Source organism: Diplodia corticola (genome assembly GCF_001883845.1).
Source record: "Diplodia corticola strain CBS 112549 chromosome Unknown scaffold7, whole genome shotgun sequence".
NCBI lineage: Eukaryota > Fungi > Ascomycota > Dothideomycetes > Botryosphaeriales > Botryosphaeriaceae > Diplodia > Diplodia corticola.
Window position 1 is genome coordinate 265,042 of NW_017971486.1, and position 11,307 is coordinate 276,348.

At 56.0% G+C, this 11,307-nt stretch overlaps 3 protein-coding genes across 3 annotated transcripts; 1 reads left to right on the forward strand and 2 right to left on the reverse strand.

The window, feature by feature from the left end:
* Positions 1-439: 439 nt before the first annotated feature.
* On the reverse strand, positions 440-5,997 carry BKCO1_700086 (ankyrin repeat protein; the record flags this gene model as incomplete). The annotated part of the gene is made up of 4 exons (XM_020278747.1): positions 440-1,464; positions 1,518-2,575; positions 2,662-5,516; positions 5,566-5,997. 4 exons carry the CDS (start codon positions 5,995-5,997, stop codon positions 440-442), a joined length of 5,370 nt encoding a protein of 1,789 aa, XP_020133668.1.
* Positions 5,998-6,857: 860 nt separating this feature from the next.
* On the forward strand, positions 6,858-7,796 carry BKCO1_700087 (ngg1p interacting factor 3 nif3; the record flags this gene model as incomplete). The annotated part of the gene is made up of 1 exon (XM_020278748.1): positions 6,858-7,796. The coding sequence occupies one exon, from the start codon at positions 6,858-6,860 to the stop codon at positions 7,794-7,796; it is 939 nt and encodes a 312-aa protein (XP_020133667.1).
* Positions 7,797-8,637: 841 nt separating this feature from the next.
* BKCO1_700088 (cytoplasm to vacuole targeting vps64) lies at positions 8,638-10,939 on the reverse strand (the record flags this gene model as incomplete). The annotated part of the gene is made up of 2 exons (XM_020278749.1): positions 8,638-9,750; positions 9,800-10,939. The coding sequence occupies 2 exons, from the start codon at positions 10,937-10,939 to the stop codon at positions 8,638-8,640; spliced, it is 2,253 nt and encodes a 750-aa protein (XP_020133666.1).
* Between the last annotated feature and the right edge of the window lie 368 nt (positions 10,940-11,307).

The window sequence follows — 11,307 nt, forward strand, 5'->3', positions numbered from 1 at the left end:
GTATCTCAATGGCGCATTTGCTTTCTTGGCTGTGGCTACGAAGTAGCACTCACTTGAGATACCCAAAGTTCACAGTTGTGTCCCAAAAAATCCTTTTCTCAAAAGCCATCATATAGGCCGACAAGCGGCGCGCCTCATCTTCTATCGAAAGCACTAGTTATCACGAGCCATGGCTCATCTCGTACGCATTTCAATCTCAAAAGCCATCATTTACTAGACCACTTACTTCGGCCCAGTGTTATCTGCAAATGGGAGGTAAGAGATTTGCAAAAAGATACCGAGGACGCTGTTGTTCCTGGCGGTCCAGGCTAACCAATTTGAACCGAGTACCAGAGGTCTTGTTGGATATTCGCCTTCGGTAGTGATACACTATGATAACGCAGAGATGCGAGTCGTAAGGAACGCATCTCCAGGTGTCAATTTCCCAAACCGCCCCTGTCTACTCCGTCAACAGCTTTCCATCCTTGTCGTACTCGAACTCGCACCAAGATGGCCCCCACCAGGTAATAATCTCATCGCGGCGGCTGTCCTCCTCGTTTTGGCTTTCATTGTCGCCATCTTGGGGCTCGCGACGTCCACGCGCAGAGCGCTTCTGCCTCTTTCCCAGACGACGCGCGACCTCGTTGGCCTCGTTGAGCGACACGAGCTTCCGCTTGACCAGCCCCGCCTTGCCGTCCCTTTCCAAGCGCTCACGGCACAGCTCCCACGGAGTAGTAGCGGTGCTTTGCTCGTCATCTCCGTCACCCGGCACGAACTTCTCCAAAGGACGGTCGAGGACGGGGTCGGTTCCTTCGTTTTGGCGCCAGTACCAGTGTTGCTCGCTGGGATCCCAGGGGATCTGGGGCGGCTTCCCGAAGCACTCCGAAGTCCACGCGTCCCCTGCCATTTCTGCAGGTGTGCGGCCGGTTGCGTTCTCGCGGTACAGCAGCTCGGGGCGTCGGTCGATGATGATGCGCATGAGCGAGGGCAGTCCCTTCTTCGTGACGATGTGGAGCGGCGTGTCGCCCACACCGTCAACCATGTCGAGCTCTGCGAGTGTGGGAGACAATGAGAGAAGATGCTTCAGAACATTTGCTGAGGAATCGTCGGCCCAGTGAAGCCAAGTCGCCAACGGGGTTGCAGCATGGGAGTTTCGTTCCGTGAACAACGATTCGAGGAGGCGACGATCAACCAGTTCCAGCATTTTGAACAGCTCGATGTCTGGGTGGGTCCCGGAATCGAGCACAGCGTGGATTATGTTGTTCCATGTATTGTCGCGGCAGGTTTGGTCCGCACCGGCTGCAATGAGCTTTTTCGCCGTGACATACCGACCCATGGCGAAGGCGATATGAAGGGGGGTTTGGCCAGTGCTGTTCGCCTTGGTCTCTAACGTCTTGGGAAGGGCGCGTACAAGATAGTCTAGGAGCTTTGGCGTCTGGTCAGCCTCCCAGGGAGCCATAATGGCACAGTGGAGGACAAGCTTTTCTATGGAGTTATTTAGCACGTTGTAGATGAGGTTAGGATTCCAGAAAACTTACGTCTTAGCTCCAGCCACTCGGAGATCATCCTCTGAATGCCGCCGCCTCCAACTGTCGCGAGGTGCTGCAGCCTCTTGTCCTCCTTGTTTGCCTCAGCGAATTCCCCATAGCACCTTGCCGGGGCATCGCTCAAGAACCACTCGGTAGCTTCGACGTTACCTGTCTTCGCAGCTTGAAGGAGCGGAGGATGATCCTCACTCGCTGTTTGGGTAGTGATTCCTCTTCCAGCTGCTGCCCAATCCGCTCGCTTCTTCCCGTGGATCGACAAGCCCTGGTAATACTTGGGCTTTTCAATGATCTCAACGCCGCTCTTCTTGATAAGTTTGTCCAAAGGAAGACCGACACCTGTCTGTTTGATGAGCTCAGCAAGGCAACTGATGCGGCCGAGACGCATCGCAAGAGTGAGGTCGTTTTCGTTCCTTGTATAGAATGGGGAGGTCGTCTCTTCAGTATCAGACTTGCTGTATTGCGCGGTGTATTCAGCACCCCACCCAAGCAAGGTCTTGAGTAGGCCAACGTCATCCTTTTCGATGGCATACTGTATGAGATCACTGGATTCGGCGGTTGACCACTCTCCCGCAAGAGCATGTGAAGCAAGACCAATGACCGAGGACTCTTGCTTCTCCATCTTGACTCGAGGAATCGAGCAACTCCAATCCAGAAGAGCTAATGGAGTCACATGGCTTCGGACCTGGGTCGAGACTTCCCCGATGTTGTCGATGGTGAACTGATCGTCGACTATTTCTCGGAAAACCTTGATCTTGTCCTCGTCCTCACTTGCTTCACTGGCCTGGCTTGACTCGTAATCCGAGTCTTCGTCTTCTTCCATGTTGTATCGCTCGCCTCTCTTCTCCTTCGGTTTGTACTGGGCTTTGGCGATCTCCAAGATGCCTCGAGCACAGTCAATGTGACCACGATGAACTGCGATATGAAGAGGAGATAGGTTGTTCGTGTCGTAGACGGCAATCTTAAGCGGGAATCGGTCGCGCAGTTCGCCCCAGAATGTCAGAGTGAGTCTCTTGATAGCAAGCAAGTCTCCCTTCCAGGCGGCATCGAATCTAGAAAGAAACTTTGTGTCAGTAATATTCCTTTTTTTTGCGAAAGGAGCCAGTATTTAATGTCTGGGATGTTCAGTTGCACTCACAGCATGACATAGCCTTCCCTTTTCTTGTCAGTCAGATCCGGGACTCTGAACCCGAATTCAACTTTCCACGGCTCTTCCTTCTCGCTTCGTACATCAGAGTCAGAGCTCGGCTCACGCTTCTTCGAGGCCTTGTCTGGATGCAGCTCCGGAAAAGTCTTGGCTCCCTTCGCCAGGAGTGCTTTTTCAACGCCCTCAAACTGACGGCAAAGCTCTTCTACCGCCTCTCTTTTCTCCTTAAGTCCCTTCCTCTTCTGAGCATCTTCCACCTTCTCCCTGTAACTCTTCATGGAAGACTCATGGTTTTGGAGCTCTTGTTGTACCGCCTGAACAGCAACCCACTGCTGATAGCTGCCGTCCTCATGGGCGTCGATGTACGCTTGACCAGAGCCTTTGAAGGCTGGCTTCGGAATCTTGACATCAACCTTGTCATCGTATTTCCGATATTGCTTCAGCTTATCACGCACGAGGTCAAGCAGGCTCTGTGCGTCATCTCTTCCGTACGTATGGCCTTCCTGGACAACTCGCCAGCCATTGGAAGTAAGTGTGTTTGGATCGGCTCCATGCTGAAGCAGCTGTAGAACAACATCAGGGAGTTCGTTTAGGGTGGCTACGACAATCGGCTGGTAGACATTTTCTCGGAAAGTCTCCAAGTTCCTCTCCGTGTTGTCTTTGTCGACATACGAACCTCGCATCGAGGTCCAAGCGGCCACAAACTCTTCGAATCCAATGTCCGGCTTAGCCCCCATGTCCAGGAGTTTGAGCGCCAGGGCTATGTTCTTGGCATCGATTGCCGTTTGAAGAGGGCCGATAGCGAAAGGGCGGTACCCATGCCCCGCGCAGACTATGTGATTGAGAGCTCTCTTCGCTCCGGGCAGATCGTAGTCAATCAACGCCTGCATCAGCTCTGTCTGCTGAGCCGTGAAACGGTGGAAGGCCGTAACGCCATGGAGATCCGCTTGCGCAGAAGATGCCCCAACCTCCAGGAGTGTACTGATCATCTCTTTGGCTCTTTCCAAAGGCAGGTGCGTTGCGAGACACAGGGTCAGGATCGCTGCCGAAGGCTTCTTGTTGTAGCTGTTGAGGAGCTTGACTGGCAGTATAGCATCGGCACCGAAGTTCTGAACAAGCTCCCTGACAACCTCGCAGTGACCGTTGAAGATAGCCAGATGAGTTGGAGAACTGGGTATGTCCCAAGCCAATACGTTAACGTCGTAGACGTCAGGCTCTTCTTCGTCATCCTCTGGCAAATTGTCATCTTCGTTGGGCCCATCATTCTTCTTGACATCGACAAAGGATCCAGTGGTAGTCGATCTCATTTCCACGTCTTCATCCTCCTCGCTGTCGATCATCTCGGCATCCTCCTCATCAGAGGCCTCCTTGGCATCAGAGGGGCTCTTGGAAGCAGGAGGGCCTGCAGCTTCCTTTGCCGCAAGTCTTGTCTTCCGGCGCAGTTCGGCTTTCTTGGCCTCCTCCTCTTCGTTCGCCTCGCTTCTCTTCATCAATATCCTCACAATTTCCGCACTTCCTCGGGCAGCTGCGAGATGAAGTGCTGTGCGGCCATCAGCCACACGAGCAACCATGCGAGCACCTGCATCAACGAGACACTGAACTATCTCAGGAGAAGATGAGTGACAAGCAAGGTGCAGAGGAGTCCGGCCGGTATAGTCGCGGCAGTTGGGGTCGGCGCCTTCCTGTGCGAGCCAATCTTGGACATGCTCCAAATCGCCATCGACAATCGCCTGGCACAAACGAGCAGTGTTGCCGACGTATGCCATCTCAGTCCAATCATTGTCGGTCAAGGGGTTGAAGCTGCCAATGGTCTGGCGGCCTGGATCATCTTTGATGAACGAGATCTTCCCAGACACGAAAGTCTTGCCCTCTTCTTCCGCAACTTCTTCTTCCTCGGGCGTTTCCGGCTGCGGGCAATAACCACAACAGTCGTAGAAGACGTCTTCGGCGTTTCCAAAGAAAGCTGGGTGACGGTGTAGATTCACTTCGCGGTCCTTGGATCTGTTCCACTCAGCATTGAGTAACAGATCCTTCGTGTAGAGTAACTTCTCGATCTTCCGGGCGTGGAACTTATCGCCGTACGGAATGGTGAATGTGTGGTAATCAGCCACCTCGTCCTCTTCAACCCATTCGGCAACTTCGTCCTCATGTTTCTCTTTGATGTTCCCTCTCAAGCCTCGAGCAGCCCGGGCGTACTGGTTGACTTCAGGCCTCCCTCTTTCTCTTCTCCTCTGGTTCATGTAATCGTCGCGATCAGAACTGTCAGGAAGCTTTTCCAGGACGAGCAGGCGAGAAAGTCCCACGGTTCGAGCGAAGTTGCGTTCGAAGATGGTTGGGTCGATTTTGGACCGATCGAGATTGGGCCAGTACACCTCAAATCCTCTGTGGGAGTATTTGGACAATCGGTTCTCGTACGAGGGAGAACGACGGGTGAGGTCGATTGTGTTGATCTGCGTCATGTACGCGGCAAGTGCGCGGGGGGAAGCGTACACCTGCTTGCCATCATAGGCGGCACAGGAACAATCGACGTCAAAGCCGGTGAGGATCTCGGCGACGGACTTGTAGATGCGGAGAACGATCTGCACATGGCGCGTGGGATACTGGCTGGCGATGGTGATGGCATGCTTGGTGCGGATTGTTGTCATCTCAGCCAGGATGGAATCCTTGACTTTTTGCTCAATCTGCTTGATCTTCTCCAAGGCCTCTGCTTCACTCAGGCCGTAAAGGAAAAGGTCGACGTCAGAGGCAGGGGCAACGACTTCATGGTAATACCGGCGAAGCGCTCGCTTCGAGCCTGAATACTCCTCCGGGACCGGCAAAAGCGGCGTGACGACTGAGCTCCCGGCCTGGGTTTGTCAGTGAAGGCTCAGCAAGTTTCGCAGCTGGTGTACTCACTGCCACCACATTGCTCCAATCCATGTCGACAAGTGAGGATTCGGAGAAGACGGTGAAGTTCGTCTGGAATTCCTTCAAGGACTGGACGACTGCCGGGCTGCCGTTGGGCTTCCGCTGGTCTGAGTCGAGAGGCATGATGTACTTTTCCTTCTCGGCCTCGGACTCGGCGGCGAGGTTTCGCGCGCGGATTTTGGCGTTGGATTCCTGACCAGCGAACACAGGCGTGACATTGAGGAATCGGTCAGTGAGCGCGGGGTGGTCTGGCTCCTGAGCGTAGACCTCACGAAGTTTCGAGTCGTATTGTTTGTACGGCTCAATGAGCTCCGTCATGAGAGAGTCAGGATGGGCGGCAACGTAGGAGAGGAAGTCATTGTGCTTCACGGGCACCTTGGGCAGAGCCGACGGGGCGGTCACGTCTGCCGCAGAACCCATTGTGCGCGGTGAGGAGGACGAGAGAAATGAGATGGTGTAGCTGGGGTTTCTTCGATGGCAAGTGGGGAAATCCAGTGACGTGTAGGGTCTGAAGAATTGACAGCACACCAGGTGCCTGAGGAGTAGAGGCGTAGAGATGGACGCGATGAGGGGCATCCGAATCATTGATGGGCAATGGCTTTTTAAGTAGGTCAGCACTAGGTCAGCGTGTCTGAGGTCCAACGCGCGCTGGCGCCTGGAGGATCACGCTGTCACGTGGCGAGCCAGGCAACAAGCCAGTCAGAGCGGCGCTGCATCTGCAATTCCTCGTCGTCGTCCAGGCAGCATCTGGAGATCGTCCTACCTCCGCCGGCCTTGGCTCCGCTTTTGATCGTCCGTCGCCCGAGGACGAGCCCCAGACTCGAGCAGGCAGTCGCGCGTGCTGGACAGGGGTGCTTGGGAGCATGATGATGAAGCAGACGAGCCGGAACCCATGTCTTTCGAAGAGACTCGACTCCGCAAACGAAGGGTGGAAAAGTGTTTGCGGCTGTACCGCGAAGCCGCGATCGGCCTCAGGGATGCTTGGCGATCGCCACCTCTCCCCAGCCCTTGTGCCGCTCTGCATCTCGCGCGCGCGACGCATCGTAGACCATGGTGGGGCATCATGATGGTGCCCGTCTCGATGATCGTTCAGCTGAGAACACAGGCCACGTCACTGACGGTGAGCTAGGTGGGGGGCCACTGGATCGTTGTCGTCGACCGACGCCGATGACGTCTTGTGGAGATCGCCATGGGCACCGGCGGCGGCCAGCTGGTCGATAGATAGACGGCCATGAAAACCACCACCGTCCACCGCCCCTGCAACGTGCTGTCTCGATACCATGAGGCAAGAAACTTTTAACGTGCTGCCTCCGCGCGGCGGCCCTCCCTCGCATGCCAGTGTCACTCAATTCCTGTCGAGTCTCCTCCCTCCGGCCGCGAATGATGTCAACTTTCTCTACCACACTCCTCGCCATCCCGCCTACGATCCTTCTCGCACCGTCGTCTCCCGCGTCGTGCTGAGCATAGCACCCACTCCCGGTGTATACGCCGCTCTCAACACCGCCTCGTCCTCCACCCCGCCTCTCTGCGTCCTCCACCGGCCATGGCAGCTCGACAGGCGCGCCGTCCCCAAGGGCACGCTCGTCATTGCCAGCCACACCTCCCTCGACATGTACCTGACCGTGGGCTGGAACATCACCCTGGCAGGCCGCCTGGGCCTCCACATCCCGAGCGCTGTGTGCATCCAAGGCTACAAGGGCGACCCCCAACGGCGAATCGGCATCGTTGCAAAAGTCCGGCCCGGCGTGACCCCTTCCCTGGGCAGCCTCACCGACGCCGTGAGGCGAGAGTTTGCCGGCGCCGGTGACCTGCATCTCCCCGCTGGAGCAGCCCTCGGCTCCGACTCTCGAATTGCCGTCGTCGCCATCATGAACGCCTTCCACCCCGACGAAATCAACCGCGTTGTTCATGCTGCCAAGGAGGCAAAGTGGATTGGCGAGAACGACGACGCCTCGAACGTCCTGTATCTGACGGGCGCTGCGCGAGATTATGGCCTGGAGGCTGCAGCTGCCGCCAGCATGCCGGCCATCTGCGTGGGGCACCGTTCCTGTGAGGAGTGGGGCGTCCGCTTTCTGGCCGAGACGCTCAAAGAGCAGTGGCCTGAGCTTAGCGTCGAGGAGGTGCTGGAAGAGGAGGAACCGCGTGCTGGCCCCAAGAAAGCCAAAAATGCCACCGAACGTGTACCCTTGCGTGTCGAATCTTGTGCGGCACAAGCTTGAGCCATTGCATCCGTCCTCCTAGTCACGGCATTCGCAAACTGTTGCTAGCTCAGCAGCTGATCCTGTCAAATATGTATCATTGGAAGGAGACGGAAGAACACCCGTCCAATCCTGAAATACGAGAGGAACGATGATGGTTTACCGATACACGGAAAACAGCCACGGATGAAGCTGCCAAGAGCTGCCGGTACGCCTGAAGCCAACTACACTACTAGTCCAAGAAAGAAAAACGTCGCAGGCAATCAACTAGATCCCGAGCGGAATAAAAAAGGTCTCAGAAGTGCAACAATGGTAATAAAGCACCGCTCATCTCTCGACGCCGACGCCGACGCCCACTCCGCTGTAATGTTCCAATGCTCCATGAGCCCTGCCCCGTAAGGCCCAATGCGAGAGAAGGAAGTATGGAGGCTGGAATGAACAAAGGAGAGTAGGCGGACAGTGAGTGGATGATAAATCGAAACTGGGGAATCAAACAGAAAAGAAGGAGTGAATGGTATATAGTTACTAGAGGTTACGGCGGTAATCCTTGTTGCCTGGTGGTTGGTCGTAGCAATGTCGTTATGCTGTGCTTCTCCTCTGTACTCCAACCCATAATATGTCGTATTGCGCCTGCCAGATCGACATCCGACCATGCTTCAAGCAATCAAAGCAAGCCGAAAACCGAGTCTGCCCGACATTTGTACGGTGGACGAGGGCGATTTTTCAGCCCAGGGCTATCCAATGCCTCAGGCAGCGTGCTCGCACGCAGCACGTCGCGGTGCTTCCACCACTGGGTGCGTCGCTGCCATCTACGCTGGTACGATTTTATGTGGCCGGAGAACGGCTTGCCATTCTGTGGCCCTCACCTCTCCAGCGGCTTTTGCCATCCGTTGATGTACGCCATGATACTCAGACCGAGGACCACGACGCCCACCATCGATGCATACGGGCCGACGTGCGCGAGCTGTTCGCCTCCCTGCGACTTGGTGACAAGGGCATGAGGCCCGTTTTCCTTGGATACTGCGCCCTGTTCGCTTTGGAGAGGCCGTCCGTTTTGGATTCCGATCTCTCGTGAAATTGAGGTAGACGTGGGTGACGAGTTTCTGATCTCTCCATCTTGAGAAATTCGATCCTGCGCTCCATCCACATCAACTGTCGTGTCTATACCTCGGTCATTCTCCGACTTGCTTCCTTGAGAGGTTTTGGTTGCACGCTCAGTCTCTTGTTTGCGGATGCTCTCAATCATTTCTGCGAGCGTTTGACGATCTTTCGCACTTTCGGACTCTGCCTTCTCAGCGCGTTGTTTGTATGATTCCATCTCTTGCCGCATGCGATCCATTTCCGCAACCATAGATTCAATGTGTTGTTGAAGCTGAGCAGTGGAGGCGCCAGTTTCTGAAGCTTGTGGCGGCTCGATCGTTATCGTCTTTGCGCCGACGGCATCATCCGAGACAGCAGACGCCTCTTCCGCTGCAACGTCGTCAACACCATTGGTATACGTCTCGACAATGTTGCCAGCCACATCTTTCTTTCTTTCCAGCTCCAATCGCTGTGCACGCTCCTCAGCGCTCTCTCGTGCAAGACGTTCCTGAACCAGCAGGTCTTCCACTTCCTTCAACCTTGCGCTTTGCATCTCAAAGTCCTTCTTGGCATTGTTCAAAGCCTCGACCAGAGTCGTGATTTGGGAAGAATCACCTTTGCTGGCGTTTGCATTCCCGGGCAGTTTCGGCTTCTCGGTCTCCGCGCGGCGCAAGGATAGTTGTGCTGCATCCGGTTTCTCGGGAAGGGGTTGCGATGGTGGAGGAGCAGGAGGGTCTGAGAAGCGTGCCTTGATATCGCCTTTCAGTGGCGATTGTTTTGTCATGGGGGAGGCCTTATTCTGCTCTTTTTTCGGATCGCTCGCTAACAACGATTCGATGTACTGTCCAGTCCGCTGAAGATCCTGAGATTGCTGTCTAGCTTGCTTCATTTCAGACTGCGATCCTGTTAGCAAAGCCAGCGCGCGATATTCTGGATCAACTCACGTTCAGCTTCTTGACAATCTGTTCCATGGTAACAGGTTGCAACCAGAAATTGGTATGGCGCTGTTGTGGCATCCCGGCCATGTTATTGCCGGCCACGTTCTGGGGTACCGAGCCGAGACGTCCGTTGCTCGCCATGGAACCTTGGCTGCCAGTACGGCCTCTGCCCTGGCCGACACCTTGGCTGAGCGGTGAGGCGAGCAGATTCCCGTTAACCGAGGGATCAAGATCGCCGAAGTTGAGGTCCAGGACATTGTTGTTCGGATAGATACCTGCGTGCTCGACCTTGGCAGCAACCTTGTGATGGACGATAGTCTTTTGATCTTCGCTGACAATGTCAATGCCAAGCTCGAGCATATCTTGTTCACGAAGTTCATGCGCCTCCGAGTCACGGTTCTCCGGAGAGAGGCGAGTGCCGTTGACAAAAGTGCCGTTGGACGACTTGACGTCACGGATCCATATCTTGCCAGAGCGATCAGCCCATATCTCGGCATGTTGTCTTGAAAGGACCTTGGAGTCGAAGTAGCCATTGAGCGGCGTGGGAATTGTCTTGTTGTTTGTCTGACGACCAATGCGAAGGACCTCGGGGAAGTATGGTACAGTGATGGTTTTGCGCTCAAAGGTACCGTTGAGCGGAACGAGGTGAAGGATTGCAGGCGGCTCGTTCTGACCCTGGGCACGGGGTGCGCCGTTCTGCTGCGCTTGCGCGGCTTGGCCGTGCTGAGAGGGCAGCATGGAGGAGGGTGTATGAAGGGCAGAGATTGCAGAGGCAGCCGAGGGACCGGACGACGTGGACGCGACAGACTGCGGGCGAGCGGTAGAGATTCCAGCGATAGGCTCAGCTTTGGACGAGGGCCATAGCCCGCGGGCAGGCTTCTTGCGCGAGCCCCAGGCGTTCGGGTCCTGAGGCTGGGGTTGCGAGACGCCGTTGGTTTGGGCGGGCGACGATGCAATGGTCGAAGTGGACGAGGTGGAAGAGATGGAGGACGAGGAGTTCGATCGCTGGGCGCTCTTGCGCTGGGGCATAAACATTCTGGAGACGTCGTCGGCGCTCATAGAGTTCAGGCCGTTGGCGGCATTAGGAGCGCTCCATCCCGTTCTGGAGTTCGGCTGGAAATTCAAGGGAGGAGCGACAGCCGTCATGGGTCCGACGGGCAGGGAGGATATGGAGCGTGCTCAAAGAGGGTCGCCTTCCAGCGCTTGTCTTTCGCTACGGGGCGCGCAGGCAATTGGCGTTCGGGCGCGTCCACGGCTATGGGCGAGAGCCTCAGGGCAGCTGGGGCAGGCGTGCAACGGGTCGAGCGACGGGCGTGGTCATGAACCAGTCGGACTCGGGGAGGCTCGTCTTCGCCGCTTAGGGTCGAGTCGCAAAGTGAAGTCTGTCGTGAGCTGGCCCGTGTGCAGGCAACGTGCGACCCCGGGCGGCTTCAGGGCGGCGTCGCTCTCGAGGGCTGCCGTGACGACAGGGCGCTGGACGGCAGACGGTGGGGATCGGGGCGCGGGAGGAGGGC